Source organism: Cibotium barometz, chromosome 18 (assembly GCF_041138505.1).
Source record: "Cibotium barometz isolate CiBa-2024 chromosome 18, ASM4113850v1, whole genome shotgun sequence".
Taxonomy (NCBI): Eukaryota; Viridiplantae; Streptophyta; class Polypodiopsida; order Cyatheales; family Cibotiaceae; genus Cibotium; species Cibotium barometz.
In genome coordinates this window covers 16,944,777-16,966,819 of record NC_141063.1, presented here as the reverse complement: position 1 = coordinate 16,966,819, position 22,043 = coordinate 16,944,777, and the positions used below count along the sequence as shown (strand labels likewise).

Sequence of the window (22,043 nt, the reverse complement as noted above, 5' to 3'; positions counted from 1 at the left end):
TCACTCTTAACAAACAATGCCCAAGAGCATGAGAATGATATGACCAGACATAACAACGGCTCGCTGAAGCTTCCGCTCCCCCCCGGCTCGCGCTACAGCCTGCACGCTCCCCCCCTCCCCGCCCTCGCGTCTGTTCCCCCCGCCTGCCCTATTTTTTGCCGCCCTCGCGTCTGCCCCCCCCCCCCCCCCCCCCCCGGCCTGGTCTTCTTGCGCCCCCCGCCCCAACTCTGTAGCGCCCGCCGCCCCCTGCTCCTCTCCTTCGCGCCCCCTTGATTCTCCCCTTCTTAAGCGACCCACCCCCTCCGCCAGCCTCCGCCCTCTCTCCCCCCCACCCCCTTTCGCGTTGCCTCCACCCCCCCCCCCCCCCCGCTTTTTCGCCGCCGCCTTACGCCCCTCCCCTTCTTTTTGTTTTTTTTCCGCCCCCTCTGTTTTCCTCTGCCTTCCGCCTTTCCCCCTCCGCCTTTTGTGCAGCTCGGTTCTTGCAGGACTCTCCGCATTCGCTTCGCCTTCGACCTAGCTTCAGACACTGATGGAGGCTCCTCCCGCCCCACCTCAGAGGGACTCTTCCGCAGCCCCCTCGCCCGCCCCTGAGGATACCCCCATCAGGCTTTCTCTTTCGCCAGAAGAGGAAGCGAGCCTCGCCGCAGAGGTGGAACGCCTCCAGGCACATTCCACCATCTGCCGTATAGTCGGCACTCGCCCCAGCAGAGGGGAGATCCGGGATCTTCTCCAGGCCCGCCTTCTTGCAGATGTGGGCAAGATCCTGGACGTTCAATTACTGGCCTGGACACTACCAGATTGAGTTCGAGAAAGCCCAGAGCGTGGCCCAGGTCCTAGCCATGAGTCCCCTTGACATCAGGGGCGCTCGGGCATTCTTCAGACCTTGGCAGCATGGCTTTGACCCAGCAGCGGCCGAGCAAGGAGAGCGCCTATTCCATGTTATAGTTTGCTTCCCTGGACTCCACCGCGAGTACCTTCCGCTCCTTTCTAGGCTAGAAGCATTAGTGGGCTCGGTGCTTGAGACTGGCCCCACAGCAGCTTCAGTGGTGGCTAGAGCAGCTGGGCTACCTTCGGTCAGAGTTTTGGTTCCTAACATCTCCTCCCTTCCGAAGGTCATTCAGCTACCTAGGATAGGGGGGGATGGATTGATCAGAGAGTGGAGTTTTCGGGGCTCCCGAACCAGTGTTTTATATGCAGGCAGGTCAGCCACATGGCCAAGGCCTGCCCTCGCAAGAGACCCCGACCTTCACCGCAGCAGCGGGCCCCCGATGGCCCGCCCACAGATGCGGCTCGGCAGGCAGCCTCCGGGACACCTGCTCAGCCCACAGAGACCTCGGAGTGGCAGCCTGGACAGGGGCGCCGTAGAGGGAGACAGCCACAGCAGCACGCCCAGAGACCGATGCAGCAGCAGCCACAGTCTCAGCATCACTGGGTTCCCGCCGTGAGGAACAGCTTTGCTCCTCTCTAGGAGGAGACCCCAGCGCCGTCTGAGGACCAGGAGATGCCAGCACCCCCTCCTTCGCCCCCACCCCCCCTCCCCCCCTCCCGCCTCGCTTCCACCTTCGCCTCCTCCCGTTCCCGCTCCGGTTTTGGCAGCGGCTCCTTCTCCCCCCCCTCCTCCCCCTCCGCTCGCCTCAGCTCCCCGGGAGACCCTGGCAGTTCCCTGGCGCTCACCTGCAGTCCGGCGGGCACTGAGCACCGACCTTGCTCGAGCACCGCAGAGGAGACTTACCATGCCAATTCGGGCTTCACAGATATCCTCTATCCGCAGTCGGCTGAGTCGTCTCGACACTAGACAGCGCTTGGAGGCTTTTGACTACTCCTTCACACGGCTTTTTGGAGTGGAGGGCCCCCATGAGCCAGCACCCATCAGAGTTCATGTAGTGATACCTCTGGCCCGAGGGGAGGAGGCACTTGATTCGGCAGTGGCCTTCTCTTTCCCTCTCTGTGGCCCTAGTGACCGGGAGTGGACTCTGGATCTCGCTCTTAGCATTTTAAAGACTCACGCAGTTGAGTTTTCTCACCATGTGAGCGATCTGGAGGTGACAGATGTGATAGGCCGACTCTGGGAGTTGGCTCATTTTTTCTTTGATACCGGGAGTGTGGATGCCTCCGGGATTCGACATTTGGTGGTTCGAATAGTGGCAAACTTAGCACGCGACCCTGGTTATGTATGCATACACGAGGTTGCTCTCTCTGAGCGGGAGGCAGTCGCCATGGGACACAGCCACTGGCGCCTGATCCGAGATTCTTGCAGCACACCGGGTGGGCAGATTCGTAGCCGCTCGGATGGGGACTATTCTCCATCCAAGCCGCTTGTGAAGGCCCGCCGTACGGCTGAGACAGCCTCCACCTCAGCAGGTCATCCATGAGGATCATCTCATGGAATGTACAGGGCCTTGGCGGCGCACACTATGTACGTTATCTTGGTTGCTTGAGGCAGGAGCTTCAGAGATGCCTGGTTGGGGGCAGTATTGATATTCTGATGATGCAGGAGCACCATTTGGGTGAGAGCAAGATCCGAAGATACGGTTCGGTTATGCCTGGTAGATGGGACACATTTTGGTCTGCAGGGTTTGGCCCCTTGGGTGGGCAGGGAGGAGTATGTATGGTCATTGCGGATGTATGGCGGCAGGCCATTGTGGGTCGCGGGGTCATTGTGCCTGGTAGAGCACAGTATGTCATTCTGAGGATGCATGATGAGCTCTTTGGCGTGCTCAATGTCTATGCGCCCAACCATGCTAGTGCCAGAGCAGAGTTCTGGACCCTTGTTACGGATGCATTGCCAGAGGCCGCACATTGGTGTGTCGGGGGAGACTTCAACATGCTTGAGGACCCGGCCGATAGGGTGGGAGGCAGTCACGTTACAGTGCACGGCACGGAGCTTGCAGCTTGGGAGCGATTTTGCATGACACTGCGGATCACTGATGCATGGTAGCATGAGGCTTTCTCCCGCTCTCAGGACAGTCTTAGTTTTTCTCGGTCGGATCGCCGGCAGGGAGGGACACGGATTGATCGCTTCTATGTGGGCGACAGGTTCGGGGAGCGTGGGGGCTCCGTTGGCATTCTCGCTGGCACCTCTTTTTCAGACCATGCGCCAGTTATTTTGACACTTGAGGAGAGGACACGGGAGACCAGCTTGCAGTTGAGGATCCCAGAGAGGGTACTTACAGATCCTAGTCTTTCTGAGGACATTGAGAGGATATGGCATGATAGCCAGAGCTCTGACCAGGATGCAGCAGGCCAGTGTGCCCAGGGACTCATCGAGCTCAGCTCTTTTTTGCACGCTGTAGCCTTGACACGGCTGGGAGAGACTCGAGAGCGAGAGCGTTGGTTGAGACGTAGCCTTGCTTCGCTCCAGCGCCTTCAGGAGCAGCAGCCTACATGTGAGTGGGTGGCGTCCCAGCTGAGCCAAGCATGCCACGAGGTTAGAGAGGCAGAGGAGCAGAGACATGAGTTCTACTATCGTCGCCAGGCCTCTCAGTGGACGCAGCTTGGTGATAGAGTGACTAGCGAGTTTTTTGAGATTACTGGACCCCGCCATGCTCGAGCAGGAGTACGCCAGCTCAGGAGGCAGGACGAATCGGTAGCCACTGAGCCCGGGGAGATCAGAGTCATTGCCACTGAGTTCTATAGAGACCTGCTTTCAGCGGAGCCACCCACGGAGGCTCGGGATGCTTGCAGACAGCAGACTGTGTGGGCCCATGTGCAAAGGAGGGTCACAAATCGTATGCGCACAGTTCTGGGTGAGCCTCTTTCAGAGGTTGAGCTTGCTGAGGCTTTGAGGGTCCTTCTGCGCCATAGTTGCCCTGGGGAGGACGGATTGACGCCTGCCTTTTTTATGCGCTATTGGGACCTTTTGGGGCCAGGCCTCCGCAGGGGCTTTCAGTATGTTTTGGACACTTGGGTGATGCCACAGAGCTTTTCAGAGGGCTTGATCTTTCTTATCCCCAAGGGGGAGGGAGTGTCAGATGATATTCGGCATTGGAGACCTATTACGATCCTCAATACTGTCTACAAGGTCTTAGCAAAGGCCTTGAGTTTGAGGATCCAGCCCTTCCTTGGGGAGTTGATTCATGCTACCCAGACAGGATTCGTCAAGGAGCGCAGTATCCTTGACAACATTTTCACCTTCTGGGAGGCGACGGCCCGAGCTAGATTTCTCGGTGAGGACCTAGTCGTGATGCTTCTCGATTTTGAGAAGGCATACGATAGAGTCGATTGGGGTTTCTTAGAGGGCACTATGCTTTGCCTGGGCTTTGAGCCAGTTTGGATTCGAGGAGTGGCAGCTCTATATTCCACAGCTCGTAGCCAGGTGCTGATGGCAGGAAACGGGGGCCGAGTTTTGAGTTGACCAGATCGGGTTGTCCTCTCGCCCCGTTTCTTTTTCTCTTCTTTGCTGAGGCTATGAGCATGTATCTGACGGCAGAGGAGGTTGGTTTGAGAGGACTCCAGCTCCCAGTCCAGGGTGAGGACCTGCTCAATGCTGAGTTTGCTGATGACACGGGTTTGTTTTTGCATGGCCAGGAGGCCAATCTTCAGAGGGCAGAGCAGTCGCTTCAGATTTTTAGTGCAGCTTTGGGAGCATTGATCAATTGGCGCAAGACAGTGGCCTTTTGGATCAGTAGCGCTCCCACTCCGGCATGGAGCCCAGACCCAGGTTTTAGATGGATTCCTCCTGGCACAGCAGTGCGGTATTTAGGATGCCAGATTGGACTAGACTTGTCACCTGAGCAGCAGATCGCCCCGCTTCTTCTGAGCATTCGGAAGAAGCCTTTGTATTGGAGTACAGCTCGGCTATCCTTGGCTAGGAGGTAGGTGGTGGCAAATCTGGTGCTTTTAGCGACCATGTGGTACATCACATCTTGCTGGATCTTCTCGAGCTCTTGCATCAACCAAGTACAGAGGCTGATCAGGAACTTTCTTTGGTCTGGGCGGGATGGTCAGCCAGCCCGGGCTAAGGTTGCTTGGGCAGTTATTACTCTTCCGCTGGCCCAGGGGGGCTTGGGCATTATAGATCCAGTTGATCAAAGTAGAGCCTTATAGGGGAAGCTTATTGTTCGGGGGCTGCTTCCAGGCGCTGAGCCTTGGAAAGACTGCTTTTTCAGCGACTACATGCTAGGGCTCCCCCAGCAGGGGGCACTTGGCCACCAGAGATACGATGGATCTTCATAGAGATGAGGAGGACAGGCCTCAGTAGAGGATGGGAGGACAGATTTGCCTTGAGCATCCTGCGAGCTTGGGAGTTGCTGAGACCGGGGCTCTCTCAGAGACCTTCTTGTGATGAGGAGCGGGCTAGACAGCCGCTCATTTGGAGCCCAGCTGTACGCATAGAGCAGGGTCATATGCTGGGTTCTCGGCCTCGTCTAGCCTGGGGACCATTGGCGGCAGGCCCAGCACGTAGTTTTGGACACTGGCAGGCCTTATGCAGTCTCCCAGAGGAGATCCAGGTGGAGAGGCTGAGTCACTTCAGAGGGGGGCTGATTATGAGGGATGACATTCAGGAGGCACTCACAGAGGAGTGGTTCACGCCTCTCGAGCCAGTGGCCCCACGGTGGATGGAAGCCTTTACACAGTTGGAGATCCTGATTGCTGTCAGAGCTTGCACTGAGGATGGTAGATGCCTCTACTATGAGATCCAGGATTTTCCTTTTTCTTTCAGTTTTTCATGGCTCAGTATATCCATGGTACCATTGTATTACTTTTGGTCTCATAGCCACAGGGGATCTGCAGTTGGCACCTGGCTTGTCTACAGTGGTCTTCCGGCGGCCTGCGTCTGATGCGGCCACCCTTTGGAGAGACAGAGACACTGCCTATGGGACTGTCCTCAGGCGCAGCAGATTTGGCTGCGGATGCTGCGCATTCTGGCCCCCCTCTCTCCAGAGGGCATGTATACGTGGGGTGCCGCTGCTTGGTCGACTTCGTCAGGGCCTGCTCTGGGATATGAGACGAAGCAGGACAGCCAGGCCATCAGACTCATTAGGGGCCAGCCTCGCCTTGTTCCTTCACCGGATTTCTCGTCCGCCGGTTGGACACAGGAGAGGGATCTACGATGGGAGCTCCTCAGCAGCCTCACCATCTGGTTCACCTGGAGAGCCCGGTGTTTCAGGGCCTTTGAGGGGAGACTGGAGCCACCAGCAGAGACTATTCGGGGGATTTGGCAGGAGTTGATCCACACCCTGCGAGGACAGTATGACCGCATCCGGGGCGACTCGGATGAGGCGATCTTGCGGCACCAGGCCTTTCACATCACTTGGCGCAACGGCCCCTTCTATACCCTACACGCGGGCTCCCCCCGCTACAGGCCACTTGTTTGGCTTTTCCCCCCCCTATTGTATGATATAGCCCCTCAGTTCTTTGTACTGATATTTGTACTTTTTTGCACCTAGGGAGAGTCTCCCTAGCTGCCTTGATTGGATCTCTGCTCTGTTTTCTTATGAGCAGGAGAGGGTCTTTTGTAGCCCTACGGGCGTTTTTGATATAACTAATGAAAGGATCTTTTCTCGGAAAAAAAAAAACAATGCCCAAGAGCAATCGTTGCAAAGCACGACTGTTTCAAGGATCAAGCTTATATCCTAGGGTATCCACCTACAAGACCAAAAACATCAACAAACTCAAACAAAGTAACAACTTAAAAATTAAGGACATTGTGTTCCATGCAGAAGTTCACTATCAAGAAACATGCTATAAATGCAGTAGCATGCTTTCTGCCTTGTTCCCTTTGAAAAGGTAGATTACGTATCACACACTCGTAAGCATCACTTAAAAAGGTTATAAAAGCTAGCATGCAGCAACAGTCCCAAAAACAATTGATTTGTGCTGTTTAAAGTATAGGAGGAAAAGGGGCTTTACCGCATTTGAGCTGCAAACAAGCTGAGGTAGATTGCTTGGATGAAACCTCACGTCCAGCACCTTCTGCACACCTTGCTGTTAAAAAAAAAATCACAGAACTGATCAGCCTCACACAATGGGTTCAGAGCCATGGTAATACGATAACGTCAGCATGTGCACACACACAACTCCATGTCCGCTTCTTGAAAACCTGAGATAGAAACACTTTTTTAATACAGGAATCTTAAACTGACTCATGTTTCTATGTGCATGCTAAACAATTCAAAAATACTAAAATGTTCCACATATGGATCACTTTCCTCCAACAAATTGTGTTTCTTAAAATTGAACGTACACATGCTAGGCATTTCATATGACTACTATGTAACTATTTGGCCCTCCTAGCCCTATTTCATATGATGAAATCCTTGTCTGGACACCGGACCAGTGGAAGAAGGTATGGGAACAGGGATATTATGGATTGCTCAAGAAAAAGCACCAGTTTTGGTCAAAAAGCAGAGAAAAGTAAAAAGTCAAACTGAGTTGACTGCGAGCTAGGATCACCCCTGGAAAGAGGAGACTGAGCCGGACCAAAAAGCTAAATCCCTCTTTTTCAAAAAGCAGATCTAGGGGCAAAAAGCAAGGCCCTGAAGCTAGAAAAGCAAAGCATAAAAGAACTTGGAAAAGCTAGTCAAAAGTTGAGTAATATTTTATTGTATAAAGTGAAAAAGGGAAAAGCAAAGAGAAAAAGGCAAAGCAAAGCATGATGGCTTTGACAAAAAGCAAGGCTTGCTACAAGTATAAACGAAGCAAGAATCCCTCTTGAAGGGGCATCATCAAGGACAAGACACGAAGATCATCGATCAAGACATCAGGTTTTTCTTCATCTTCATCATCCTCGCCAATTGATGATCGTACATCTGCGCTACCTCAAATTCCATCGCCTACTTGCTGCCGCCGCCTTGTGTGCTACTGCCACCGATCAGAGCTCCTGCTTTCGCGCTGCCTAACCGTTCTGTACAGACGCCAGCGCCCCCACCCCTCTCTACTATTTGCGCCAGCCAGTGCTTACTATTCACCACCGCCACCTTCTACTTGTACTTGGCCAGCCTCCACCACGTGAGTCACCGCCAGCAGCCAGCACCTGAACCACCAACTGCAGCACCTAATCGTTCCACCGCTTGGCTGCTGCGCCCATCGCCAGCTAGCCCAACCAACGCAGCTAGGTGGCTCAGCCAGCCAGCCAGCCAGCCATCACAGTCGCCAACACTCAACGCCGCTAGCACTAGCCGCCGCCAACCTAAGCCTGTTGCCGTCACCTGCACCCTCTACTCAGCATCGCCAAAGCACCAGCTCTCAAGCTCTCAAGTTCCCTCGCAATTTTATCGTGCAAAGATCAAATTTTCTCTCCACTTGCCCTCTTCACGATGTCGACCCAAGAATTGGAGTTGGAGCCCCTTGTCGAACGCGAAGGCTTGCCGGCTACAGAAGATACCGATGCCGATCTTTTTGACGATTATGTGTCAAAATCAAATTTCCAAGAGTTCAAAGTTTCTCTCGAAGCTTCTTCTTCGGAACGTCAGGCAAAAATTGCCGCCCAAATGCAAGCCTTACAGAACTCCATCTCTCTCTTGACCACTACCCTCTACTCTTTCCGGTATGGATACCTTGGCCTCTGCTTTAGGCCCCAGTATTACTCCGGAACCGTTTGGGGGCGAGCAAAAGCAACGTACCAAAGAGATCGTGGACACTTGGCTACATAAGTGGCAAGTCCATTTTCAGTTTCATCCATATGATGATGGAAAAAAGATCCAGTTAGCGGCAAGTTTCCTCTCAGGCAAAGCTTTGCTTTGGTGGAAGGAACTCAATCCTAAGCCAACAACTTGGGCACAATTCGAAGACGTCTTCAGGAAGGAATTCCTCAAGAAAGAGGATGATTATGATGTTGTTGCCCGGTTTACAGCTTTGACCATGACCTCGCAGCACCTCACTTATAAGGTCTACCTCCAGAAGTTTAGGGACTTGCAATTGAAAGCTACAAAGATGGATCCCACTACTCTTTTGGGGTTCTTCGTAGCTGGTTTACCAGACTCATACCGTTTACAAGTTAAAAATAACAAATGCAAAACATTGGACGAAGCCATTCATTCAGCTCGTATCTATGATGATACAATAGTCTTTTCCAAGTCGAAACCCGTTACCGAGCAAGGGAACAAGGATAAAAGAAAGTTCTCTGCACCTATGGCTAACACGACTGAAGGAAAGTCTTCGGACCAACCTTCGAAGAATTCAAGTTCGACACCAGCGAAGAAGAAACGACTCCTTAAAGCTTTGAAGCTCAAGAAGGAGAGACCTTGTTTTATCTGCGAAGAAAAAGCACACATGCGTAACGAGTGCCCAAAGCAAAAGGGTGCAAAGACCAACGCAGGACCCAAGCCAAAGGCAGCTAACCAGTTGTCTTTGACACGTACGTCAGTTACTGTACTTTCTCGCCCTAGTGCATGTTTTGATTGTCTGTTCAACTCTAAAGTATTTGGCTTGCATGATCTTCTCTGAGTTTATGAAGAAGTGAATGGCCATAGAATTCACATTCTTCTAGACCCTGGCAGCTCACACAACTTTGTTAACTACAAACTTGTGCAGAAATTGAGTCTTGATACGACACCCAGCGATCATACCTATGAGGTACGCCTACCCACGGGAAGGCAAGTATGGGATCGAAAGGTGGAGATGCTTCCAATCCGTACAGTTGATTTTGGAAATATAATGGATTCTTCTTTGTATACCGCTTTCCATTGTGTATTGATTCCACTTTCTTCCTTTCTCATTCCTTCCATGGATGTCAATGAATTAAGTGTGTTTGAAAGCAAAGAATTACAGAAGATACTTGATTCGTTTCCAGATGTATTTCCTAAGGAACTGCCATCGGGTTTACCTGGGCCGTAGATCATCGTATTGACTTGATCGTTGGTGCTCATCCTGTCAGTATTCCACCTTACAGGATGAGTCAAGCTGAGGAAGATGAGTTGGCTAAACAACTCGAAGATTATTTGAGGATGGGCCAGATCCGTCCAAGTAAATCACCTTGGGGTGCACCTATGTTGCTTGGGAGAAAGAAGGACAACACCTGGAGAATGTGTATAGATTATAAGAGATTGAACAAGCTGACAATTAAGAACCGTTATCCTCTCCCTGGATCAGATGACTTGATTGACCGGTTATTAGCAGGAGCGAAATATTTCACGAAGATAGATTTACGTACTGGCTATCACCAGATACATATTCATGACAGGCATGTCGAAAGAACCGCCTTTCAGACTAGGTATGGCCATTACGAGTTTCTCGTATTACCTTTTGGGTTAACCAATGCTCCAGCCACTTTCCAGCAAATGATGAACGATCTTTTTCGTGAACATTTGGGAAAATTTGTGGTGGTGTTCCTGGATGATATTTTGATATATAATCGTACTCTTGAGGATCATGTTAGATACCTCACGATTGTCTTATCTATTTTAAGACGAATCGACTATATGCTAAGTTAAGTAAATGTGAGTTTTTAATGACAGACATCATTTAATTGGAACACAAGATTACTAGAGATGGATTGTGCATTGACTATGACCGAGCTCAGAAGGTTCTGGACTGGTCTATACCGCGAAAATGAAACAACTTCGTTCTTTTTTCGCTTTTGTTGTTTTTCTTCGGAAATCTGTGCGGGAGTACTCTCAGCTCACACTACCGATGAGCGACTTATTGAAAGGTCGTGGACGAAAGTCAAATCAGCCTATCACTCGGAATAACGATTTGGATATGGCCTTCAGACTTTTGAAAGATAAAGTCAAGAAAGATCCTATCTTAGCATTACCTGATCCTAGTCGGCCTTATGTTCTTGAAACTGATGCCAGTGACTATGCCATCGGGGTTGCTCTATTTCAAGATGGTAGACCGGTTGTTTTGAAAGTAAAAAGCTAGACGACACTCAATCTCATTGGCCAATCCTTCAGAAGGAGCTTTATGCTGTGATTCGTGCTCTCAAGGTTTGGAGACACTATTTATATGGCTCCAAGTTTGTGGTATTGACTGATCATCAGTCAATCAAGTATGTGTGTAATGCGCATGATTTGAGAGGAAGGAAAGCTCGTTGGGCTGAGTTAATGCAAGATTTTGATTTTGAGATTTGTTATAGAAAAGTGTCCATGAATAGTGTTGCAGATGCGCTTAGTCGAATTAGAGAGCTGAATACTTTGTCGTTCACCGAGATTTCTACTGACTTATTTCAGTCATTGAGAGGGCTTTGCAGGACTGATAGTTATTTTGGTACATTTTGGCAGAAAATCTAGGACGGGAGCTCATTGATTGACCAAGACTCAATGACTGAGCAGTCTACCATTCAGGCTGAAAGAGGCCAGTGGATGATTCGGAATAGTTTACTATTCCGTAATGACAAAATTTGTGTACCACAGATCCCAGACATTAGGTCCAAGATTCTTAAGGACTGTCACGACGCCTCTTCTGTTGGACACCCTAGGGTACACATATCGTTAGTGAAACACACTTTTTATTGGCCAAAGATGAAAGAGTATGTAGAAGATTATGTTCTCAAAGTGTCAAATTTGTCAGGCAAATAAAGCTGAACGCTTTAGACAGGCTGGGTTGTTGCATCCTTTGCAAATCCCAGGTAATAAATGGGAAAGTATTTCCATGGATTTTATTACCGGATTGCCAAGAACACATCAAGGCCACGATTCTATTTGGGTTGTGGTAGATCGCTTGACAAAAATGGCTAGATTTTCACCGATCCAGAAGACTATTACAGCTACGCAATTAGCACGGCAGTTTATCGAGCAATTGTTTAGACTGTACGGGTTACCGCACGACATAGTCAGTGATAGTTTACGAGTGATTTTTGGAAACTTGTTTTTGAGAAGTTGGAAACAACTTTGAATTTGAGTTCCTCAGATCATCCTCATTCTGATGGCCAGACTGAAAGAGTGAATCAGATTTTGGAGGATATGCTTCGAGCATATGTATCCAAAAGACAGAGTTCATGGGAGGATTATCTTCCTATGTTAGAATTTGCATATAACAGTACTAAGCATACGAGTACAAGTTTTAGTCCTTTCATGCTTATGTATGGTTTTCAACCTAAATCACCTGTTACAGTAGGATTCTCAGGACTTCAGCATGATGCAGCACATAATTTTTTGCAAGATATGCAGGAAATGTTACAAGTTGCGAAGGAATCTATTAGAAGTGCTCAAGACCGAGTAAGATTTTATTCTAATAGACATCATTCACCCAGAGAGTTCTCTGAAGGAACAATGGTGTATTTGCGAGTTCCAAAAGATTCCGAGACTTTATGGACAAGTCGATCTCCGAAATTATCTCCTAGATACTGTGAACCATTTCGTATTACACGAAGGATTGGTTCAGTTGCATATGAATTGGATTTGCCTTCTCATGTGAAAGTTCATCCTGTATTTCATGTCAGTAGACTTAAGGAAGTACTGGGTGGAACAGACCAGTTAGTTACTCCTCAAGAAATTATAGATGTCGAGGACATGACATTTGTTCCGCACGAACCTGAAAAGATTCTTCGATTTCGTGAATGCGTATACGCACACAAGACTAGCTTCGAGGTTTGGGGAAGCTTGGAGCTAGGCAGGCTGATTGGCGAGCTGAGTTAGGGAAAGACTAACGGGCGGGCACCCAACTATGGACGGACGGGCGCCCAAGTATGGACGCCCGATGACCGGCCAAGAGCCTATAAAAGGGTGGCCAAGGTTAGTCATTAGCTATATAGAGTCTCGCGAGATTTGTGAGAGCTCTATGGTCTTGGAGCCTAGATCTAGTGCAGACGTGCACCTGCTTTACGCAGCCGAGGCCGGCAGCACCCGCGAGGGTAGCTTCGTTTGCAAATCCCAAGTAATAAATGGGAAAGTATTTCCATGGATTTTATTACCGGATTGCCAAGAACACATCAAGGCCACGATTCTATTTGGGTTGTGGTAGATCGCTTGACAAAAATGGCTAGATTTTTACCGACCCGGAAGACTATTACAACTACGCAATTAGCACGGCAGTTTATCGAGCAATTGTTTAGACTGTACGGGTTACCGCACGACATAGTCAGTAATAGTTTACGAGTGATTTTTGGAAACTTGTTTTTGAGAAGTTGCAAACAACTTTGAATTTGAGTTCCTCAGATCATCCTCATTCTGATGGCCAGACTGAAAGAGTGAATCAGATTTTGGAGGATATGCTTCGAGCATATGTATCCAAAAGACAGAGTTCATGGGAGGATTATCTTCCTATGTTAGAATTTGCATATAACAGTACTAAGCATACGAGTACAAGTTTTAGTCCTTTCATGCTTATGTATGGTTTTCAACCTAAATCACCTGTTACAGTAGGATTCTCAGGATTTCAGCATAATGCAGCACATAATTTTTTGCAAGATATGCAAAAAATGTTACAAGTTGCGAAGGAATCTATTAGAAGTGCTCAAGACCGAGTAAGATTTTATTCTAATAGACATCATTCACCCAGAGAGTTCTCTGAAGGAACAATGGTGTATTTGCGAGTTCCGAAAGATTCCGAGACTTTATGGACAGGTCGATCTCCGAAATTATCTCCTAGATACTGTGAACCATTTCGTATTACACGAAGGATTGGTTCAGTTGCATATGAATTGGATTTGCCTTCTCATGTGAAAGTTCATCCTGTATTTCATGTCAGTAGACTTAAGGAAGTACTGGGTGGAACAGACCAGTTAGTTACTCCTCAAGAAATTATAGATGTCGAGGACATGACATTTGTTCCGCACGAACCTGAAAAGATTCTTCGATTTCATGAATGCGTATACGCACACAAGACTAGCTTCAAGATTTGGGGAAGCTTGGAGCTAGGCAGGCTGATTGGCGAGCTGAGTTAGGGAAAGACTAACGGGCGGGCACCCAAGTATGGACGGACGGGCGCCCAAGTATGGACGCCCGATGACCGGCCAAGAGCCTATAAAAGGGTGGCCAAGGTTAGTCATTAGTTATATAGAGTCTCGCGAGATTTGTGAGAGCTCTATGGTCTTGGAGCCTGGATCTAGTGCAGACGTGCACCTGCTTTACGCAGCCGAGGCCGGCAGCAATCTCGAGGCCCGCGAGGGTAGCTTCGTTTGCAAATCCCAGGTAATAAATGGGAAAGTATTTCCATGGATTTTATTACCGGATTGCCAAGAACACATCAAGGCCACGATTCTATTTGGGTTATGGTAGATCGCTTGACAAAAATGGCTAGATTTTTACCGACCCGGAAGACTATTACAGCTACGCAATTAGCACGGCAGTTTATCGAGCAATTGTTTAGACTGTACGGGTTACCGCACGACATAGTCAGTGATAAGGACTCGTTTACGAGTGATTTTTGGAAACTTGTTTTTGAGAAGTTGGAAACAACTTTGAATTTGAGTTCCTCAGATCATCCTCAATCTGATTGCCAGATTGAAAGAGTGAATCAAGTTTTTGGAGGATAAGCTTCGAGCATATGTATCCAAAAGACAGAGTTCATGGGAGGATTATCTTCCTATGTTAGAATTTGCATATAACAGTACTAAGCATACGAGTACAGGTTTTAGTCCTTTCATGCTTATGTATGGTTTTCAACCTAGATCACCTGTTACAGTAGGATTCTCAGGACTTCAGCATGATGCAACACATAATTTTTTGCAAGATATGCAAGAAATGTTACAAGTTGCGAAAGAATCTATTAGAATCAAGACCGAGATAGATTTTGTTCTAATAGACATTGTTCACCCAGAGAGTTCTCTGAAGGAACGATGGTATATTTGCGAGTTCCGAAAGATTCCGAGACTTTACGGACAGGTCGATCTCCGAAATTATCCGCTAGATACTGTGGACCATTTCGTATTACACGACGGATTGGTTCAGTTGCATATGAATTGAATTTGCCTTCTCATGTGAAAGTTCATCCTGTATTTCATGTCAGTAGACTTAAGGAAGTACTGGAGTCTGGGTGGAACAGACCAATTAGTTACTCCTCAAGAAATTATAGATGTTGAGGACATGACATTTGTTCCGCACGAACCTGAAAAGATTTTTGGATTTCGTGAAAGAAGATTGCGTAATACGCTTATCACGGAATACAAGATCAAGTGGAAGGATCGTGTTGAGGAGGATGCTACATGGGAGACATTGACTACTCTTCAGAGAGATTACCCTGGCTTTTTAGTGAGCTCAGGAGTGAGCTCTTAGAGGAAGGGGAGTATGTCATGTGCACAGTGTGTATCTACCGTGTGCTACACGCACACAAGACTAGCTTCGAGGTTTGGGGAAGCTTGGAGCTAGGCAAGCTGATTGGCGAACTGAGTTAGGGATAGACTAACGAGCGGGCACCCAAGTATGGACGGGCGGGCGCCCAAGTGTGGACGAACGATGACCGGCCAAGAGCCTATAAAGGGTGGCCAAGGTTAGTCATTAGTCATATAGAGTCTCGCGAGATTTGTGAGAGCTCTATGGTCTGGAGCCTGGTTCTAGTGCAGGCGTGCACCTGCTTTACGCAACCGAGGCCGGCAGCAATCTTAAGGCCCGCGAGGGTAGCTTCGTGGCGGTATGGGACGTCGCGAGAGGGAGATTGGTCGGTACGTCAACCTAGTTAGCTCAGCTCGTGGCTCGATGGGGACAGCCAAGACTGTGGGCTTGCCCACGGCTGTCATGGTTGGGAGGTGAGTCAGGCCTGCACCCCCATGTTGTTTGTTTGTTTGTTTGCAGGTTTCAAGTCTCATACCAGGAGCGTTCCACGAGGAGATCCGGTGGGGATTTGACAACTAGCCCGGTGAGAGATTCTTGTGGGTTATCTCCGTGGTGTGCTCAGCATCAGAGATCACGTGCCTCGACATCGACTCCAACGTGGGTTTCTACATCGGCATATTTGTTTGCTTTTGTATTCATTGTTGTATTGATCCTAGCCAGCGTGCCAGTGGATTGTTCCTGAATAAATTCCTGAAAGGGGGCAGGGCCTGTTCCCCACTCAGTGTGTGTGTGTGTGTGTGTGCGTGTGCGTGTCCTATGCAAGTTCCCTTAACCCCTTCTCTCTCTCCCTCTCTCTATCTCCTCTCTATATATTTATCTCTTGGATACATGGTTGAATCTGTCACGGCACGCCTCATTGGGCTTACAACTAAATTAATCCACACATGGATCACTATCACCGACCTGGACATCTTCCTGTTTTCACATCTGGTGGACTTTGCAGGACACCAAGATGCCAAAGTGATTGTGGATGTACAAGCTTTGGGGATAGGGGTTTGTCCAAAATACAACTCTCCGAAGATCTTCTTGAAAAGCTCCTGGTGTAAGCATAAACATAAAGACCATGGATAACTTGTAATATTCAAATCCATGGTGTTTTGTTATTTGATTAGAGCACTTTTTATTTGGAAAATATTGAAAATAATTGCATTATCACTGAGCGTCGTCCCAAATAGGGACGCGGGGTCTATGAGACCAAACACCTGGGGTTGGCAGTATGGAACTGCAATGGCATGATGTGATCGAATCCAGGAGGCTTGAGCGAGATTCTCACGGGCAGGGATGTCATATGAGAATATCATGGAGTTCTCACATCTGGGGGAAGTCTTCCTACTCGGGGATTTCAACGCCAGGACGGGAAGTCAGCGTGTCCCACTACTCGATCTAGACGACCCTATCAGACTACAAGAGCTGGACATCACTAACACAGGGCTGCAGCGATCATCACAGGACCGTGAGGAGGTCACAGTGTCCGGGAGATATTTCTTACAGCTGGGAGCTGCACATGGTCTCGTTATCTATAACGGGATGTCCTGATGGCCCTTCTCCGGCGCCCTCACCTCCTTCCCTCGCTCAGGAGGTACTAGCACTGTGGACTACCTTATGGGATCTCCGGCTTTGGCACACCTTATCCCCGACTTCTCCATTCCGCCACCCCCTTTTGAAGCTGACCATGCCTACCTCTCTTTCACTCTTACCTGCACACCACCCGTCCCTCCACCACGTCCCCCCATCTCACATTACACTCAGGTCCTCTTTGATCACGAGCTTGACCTTGTTTACTCCAACCACATCTACCGCCAACTCCAAGATGTGGAACCTATTGTCCCCCTATCCACCCTCACAACACAACTCACCACCATACTCCACACATCCGCCACAGCTTCTTTCATATGCACGCGGCGGTCTACCGCCAAGCCACCTTGCAGTTCCATGCCCCAGAACTGTTGGTATGATGACGAATGTCAGGCCACACGCTCCCGTCTTAAGCATGAGGTACGGATTGGGCAAATCACGAAGCGCCAAGCGCAACGGCTTTCTCAACGGCTCACCCAACGCAAAAAACGGGAGTTCTATGCTCGGAAAGAGGATGAGTTATATCGACTTTTCTTAGGGCCGAACTGCAAAGAGGCATGGAGGAAACTCAGAGAACATCGCCCTCCCACACCTATCACCTACCCAGACACATGGCACTCCTATGCACGCTCCCTCTTATCATATCCCCCATCAGCCACCCCTACCCCCACCACCAGACCCCCACCCCACCACCTCCACCTTCTTCACAAAGGGCATGGTTCTCAAGGCCATTCATAGACTACGCAATGGGCGAGCCCAAGATCATGAGGGACTCACTGCCGAGTACATCTCGCATGCCCATGATACCCTAGCGCCCCTACTAGCCTACATCTTCAATAGAGCCCTTTGTGAGGGATTTCCACCCTCTTGGTCCACCAACATCATCACCCCCATCCTCAAAGCCACAGATCCACTTGATCCTAATAACTACAGGACAATCATGATTGGCCACACATTGGCCAAGCTCTATGGATCAGTGCTAGAGGCGGAGCTCAGTTCATTTGCAGAGAGCCAGGGATGCAGAGCCTCAGGACAGGCTGGCTTTCGGAGGAGCTACTCTACCCTTGACCACATCTTCACCCTCCGTGCCATCATCGAGGAGGGTAGAGCACGACACCAGAGGATTTATTGCTGCTTTGTGGATTTCCGCAAAGCTTTTGATATTGTACCCCGAGCCCGCCTCTTACACTGTCTACAGGAGATCGGAGTCCCATCTAACATGGTTTGGAGCATCATCGCCCTCTATGAGTTTGTCATAGGACGAGTGAGAGCCCCAGCAGGTACATCACAGGAGATTTCCAACACCATTGGGGTGAAACAGGGCTGCCCTCTATCACCCACTCTTTTCGGCCTCTACATTGATGAGATCTCGAGCTTCATTGATGGATTAGGCGGGGCTGGTCCCACACTGGCAAGCATATTGATCCCCATACTACTTTATGCAGATGACATCGTCCTCCTCTCAGACTCAGCCGAAGGGCTTTAGAGACAATTGGATGCCTTACATGACTATTGCACTCAGCGGGACCTCTCTGTTAACCTTGGTAAAACCAAGGTAATGGTCTTCAATACCTCTCACCCCGTCACATCCAGATTGAGCTTCACATATAGAGGGGATCCTGTGGAGATTGTCTCCTCCTATGTCTACCTTGGTGTCACTTTGAGTGGCCCACACTTTACCATGCTTCCCGCAGCACATGCCAGAGTGACGCGGGGATATGCAGCCTTGAGCTTACTTGAGCGGCAGTGCTTCCAGGCACATTTCCAGGAGCCCAGGACGAAGGGCTGGCTTTTTGACACCCTCGTCACACCAGCCTTGATGTATGGAGCAGCTTTCTGGGGGCCAGATTTATCCGATGAGGATCGGCAGCGAGTTGAGAGGCCCCAGGTCATGATGTTCTCCCGTATGATCCGCAACAAACCATCAGTCCCACACCAGATTATCCAGGCAGAGTTTGCTGCAGCCCCGATGGTAGTGGAGGCACTCTTCCAAACAGTCACATACCTCCATCGCATCAGTCACATGGATCCTCACACGTACCCGACGCTTGCCCTGGAGTCCTCCAGGCAACTAGCACTTGAGGGGCACTCTCGAGTATGGTATGCACTCGTTTCCACTTGGTTCTCAGTATACGGACTCTGCATGGACCGCCTACCCCCCCTTCAGTACAGTTTGGACTCCCCTTTTTTCCAGGTGTCTCACAAGGATACCAACCGGGTTATCCCGTCAGATCTTCTTAGCCTCTACACACATTGCACATGGATCACACCCCCGGAGCTCCCCACGAAGATGCACTTTTACAGAGACCACTTCCTCACAATCACTAAGGATGGATTCATCCAGCAGCCGGGCTACTTGAGTGTTCACATGTCCCATGCCATGCGGATTGCGATTGGCCAGATACGGGTTTCTTCCCACTGCCTCAGAGTGGAGACAGGTAGAGCTGAGCGCATCTTCAAAGCCGGGAAGCTCGTACGGACACCCAGAGAGGAGAGGATCTGCCAACTATGCCACACAGAGGTTGAGACGGAGGAGCATTACATATGCCGCTGCCCAATATACTATGAGATCCGCGGGAGGTTTCATTGTCTATTTCGTGAGGGATTCGGTCCACTCTCCAGGATCATTGACTTCCAAGACCAGCGTTGCCTAGGCCTCTTCCTGCTTGAGCTCCGCAGACACAGGGACACCTTCTTGAGAGAGCTTCGGTCCCAGCCAACCCGCCCCCTCCCTCGCCAGCCAACCATCACCAGTTTCTTCTGGACCTAGGAGGTGGAGGACACCGACATAGTGGATCTTGTGGACCCTCCACGAGCTGCTCTAGACCTGCCTCGCCCAAGAGGAGTTACCTCAGACCGAGCCTCTGCACTCCAGCGTGCCCAACGCCCAAAGAGGGTGCGGAGTGACAGGCTCGCTTCAGAGCAAACCCAGGCATGTTCTTCAGGGAGCTGTGGACACCCCCTTCATTGATGTATACCATTCTATACCCCCAGTATGGTACAGAATGGAGCTAGCTAGGTTGCATATCATGATTGTATACTCCATGCATATAGCTTTGCATTCTCCTAGTAGTAGAGCTCCATCACCTCCCCCACTCATTGTACTTATTGCACACCCAGATTCAGCTTTTTAGTTTAGTACTTTTTCATTTTGTTGGGATGACAGAGGATACCCCACACAGGTACACTGATTTGTCTCATAGGCCGAGTTCGGTCTTTTGGAAGACGTTAATAAAATCTTTCTTTCTTTCTTTCTTTCTCTCTCTCTCTCTCTCAATTAGATGGTGTGAATCAGTGCACCTTGCTCTGCTCGCGCTTCGTGCCGCTAGCGTTAGCACTTGTTGCCCATCGCTGCCTGCGCCCCTTGCTGCCACACATGCCTACCCGTTGCTCTTCACCCTCTGTGTTGGCGTCCCAGCTGCATGCGTGCCTGTTTGCCCTGTGTGAGGTCTGATGTCCGCGCTACGCGTGTGTCCTCTGCCTACCAATGCATATATATATGTGAGTAGCAAATCGTCATATTCATTTGCATTCCTCAGCACTACTCCTACAGAGCGTTCTCTTAAAGCGTGGGCCAGCAAGCTCAAAGGTATTACACCCCGAGTGATCCTTGGGGATGATCTCCGCCACTTCAACTCAAACAAAGACAGGCAGCACCATTCTAGAAGCTCGCAAGGCGGGCAAATGGGTAATACGGAGAGATGGCCGCTCCATCGTCTTAGACTCGGGGACAAATAGGGACACGGTCTATGGGACCACACATGGCATACATATGGCTGTATGGGCATGCTACGGTCAAACCCAGGAGGTTTCTCAAACGCTTACACAGGCAAGGACATGGTCTTCTACACCGAGGTCCGAGACTCACCAGAGTCCTGAGAAGGGGCTACCAGAGATCTCCGGATATGTGTGGGAGTCAACTTACCGTGGGGAGACACGCACATGTGGAGGAGTTCGAGGTTCGGGAGGGGTGGCTGTCCTCTTTAAGCCACACCTCTGCAGCATCATTTCAGTGGCTCGCAAAGACGAGCAGGCACACTACATGTGGCTCAAGCTTCACCAATCAGGAGGCAACCCCATCTTCATAGCCATTTGCTGCTTTCCACCTGACACTTCCAGATTTTCACCCACTGATGGGCAAATCCCATTTCTACACATGTATGGTGATCTCTTGGAGTTCTCTACACAGGGAGATATCCTATTGTTGGGGGACTTCAATGCACGCACTCAGAGCTCCCAAACTAGTTTCGTTGAGTTTTGGGGAGATGACTTTCTCTTACGAATGTGGATATGCAAGAGATGGGCTTCCAGAGAGAGTCACAGGATGTCCATCCCGTCACAGCTTTTGGCAGGTTCTTCTTAGAGATGGGATCAGCACATGGGCTGGTCATCTTCAACGGGATGGCCCAACGGCCAGCCTCGGGTCACCTCACTTGCTTTACCTATAAAGGACCCGGCCTTGACCCGTTACATTCATGATTTCCATATCTCCCCGCCACCCCTTCTTGCTGATCATGCATTCCTCACCTTCTCCATAGCTATTTCTGTCCCCAAGCAGTAAGCCCTTACCCCCGGTTCATCATTCACCAAGGTACACTTTGATCATACCCTTGATGGAGTCTACCAGTCCAACCTTGATTCATACCTCTCAACTATTGATCTCTCAGCCCCCCTCTCTATTGCTTTCTGACCTTCTACATGATGCTGCCAGTAACTCTTTTCCCACAAGCCATCATTCTTCCTCAAAGCCCCCTTGTAGATCCATGCCACACCATAGCTGGTATGATGAGGAATGCCGGGCAGTACGAAAGAGCATCCTCCAACACAAAACATTGGGCCGCATCACCCCCCGTCAAGCGCAAAGGAGGTTCCAACGCTTCACTCAAGGGAAGAAGAGAGCTTTTCTCATCAAGCAAGAGGATGTGTTCTAACACTTGCTTCTTAGCAAGGACAGTGAGGCTTGGAAGAAACTTCATGCACGCCAATTTCCTACTCCCATCAAAGACCCAACCGTTTGGCATAGGCATGCTCAAAGCCTATACCAAATTCCCAACACCACTCCACCAAATCTATTTCATGTTCCTCGCCCTAACTCAGCCACCTTGTTCATCATCCAAAACGTAACCAAAGCCATAAAAAAGATGAAGCCTGGGAAAGCCATGGACCATGAAGACCTCCTAGCTGAGCACATCTCCCATGCCTCTGAGACCCTTGCCCCTTTTCTTGCCGATCTCTTTAACCTAGCCCTTTGGCAAGGCTTCCCACCCTCTTGGACCACCAACACCATTATCCCAATCCACAAGGCCAGGGACACGC

General features: G+C 49.8%; 1 protein-coding gene across 3 annotated transcripts in view; it reads right to left on the bottom strand.

Moving 5' to 3' along the window:
- The window catches only part of LOC147628999 (ribonucleoside-diphosphate reductase subunit beta), a 142,139-nt gene that overhangs the window by 37,601 nt on the left and 82,495 nt on the right, over nt 1–22,043 (bottom strand). For all 3 annotated transcript variants that reach the window (XM_086812201.1, XM_086812203.1, XM_086812202.1), the window contains exon 11: nt 6,853–6,927. In XM_086812201.1, the coding sequence (XP_086668327.1) occupies nt 6,853–6,927 (75 nt within the window). The remainder of the gene's footprint in view (nt 1–6,852; nt 6,928–22,043) is intronic.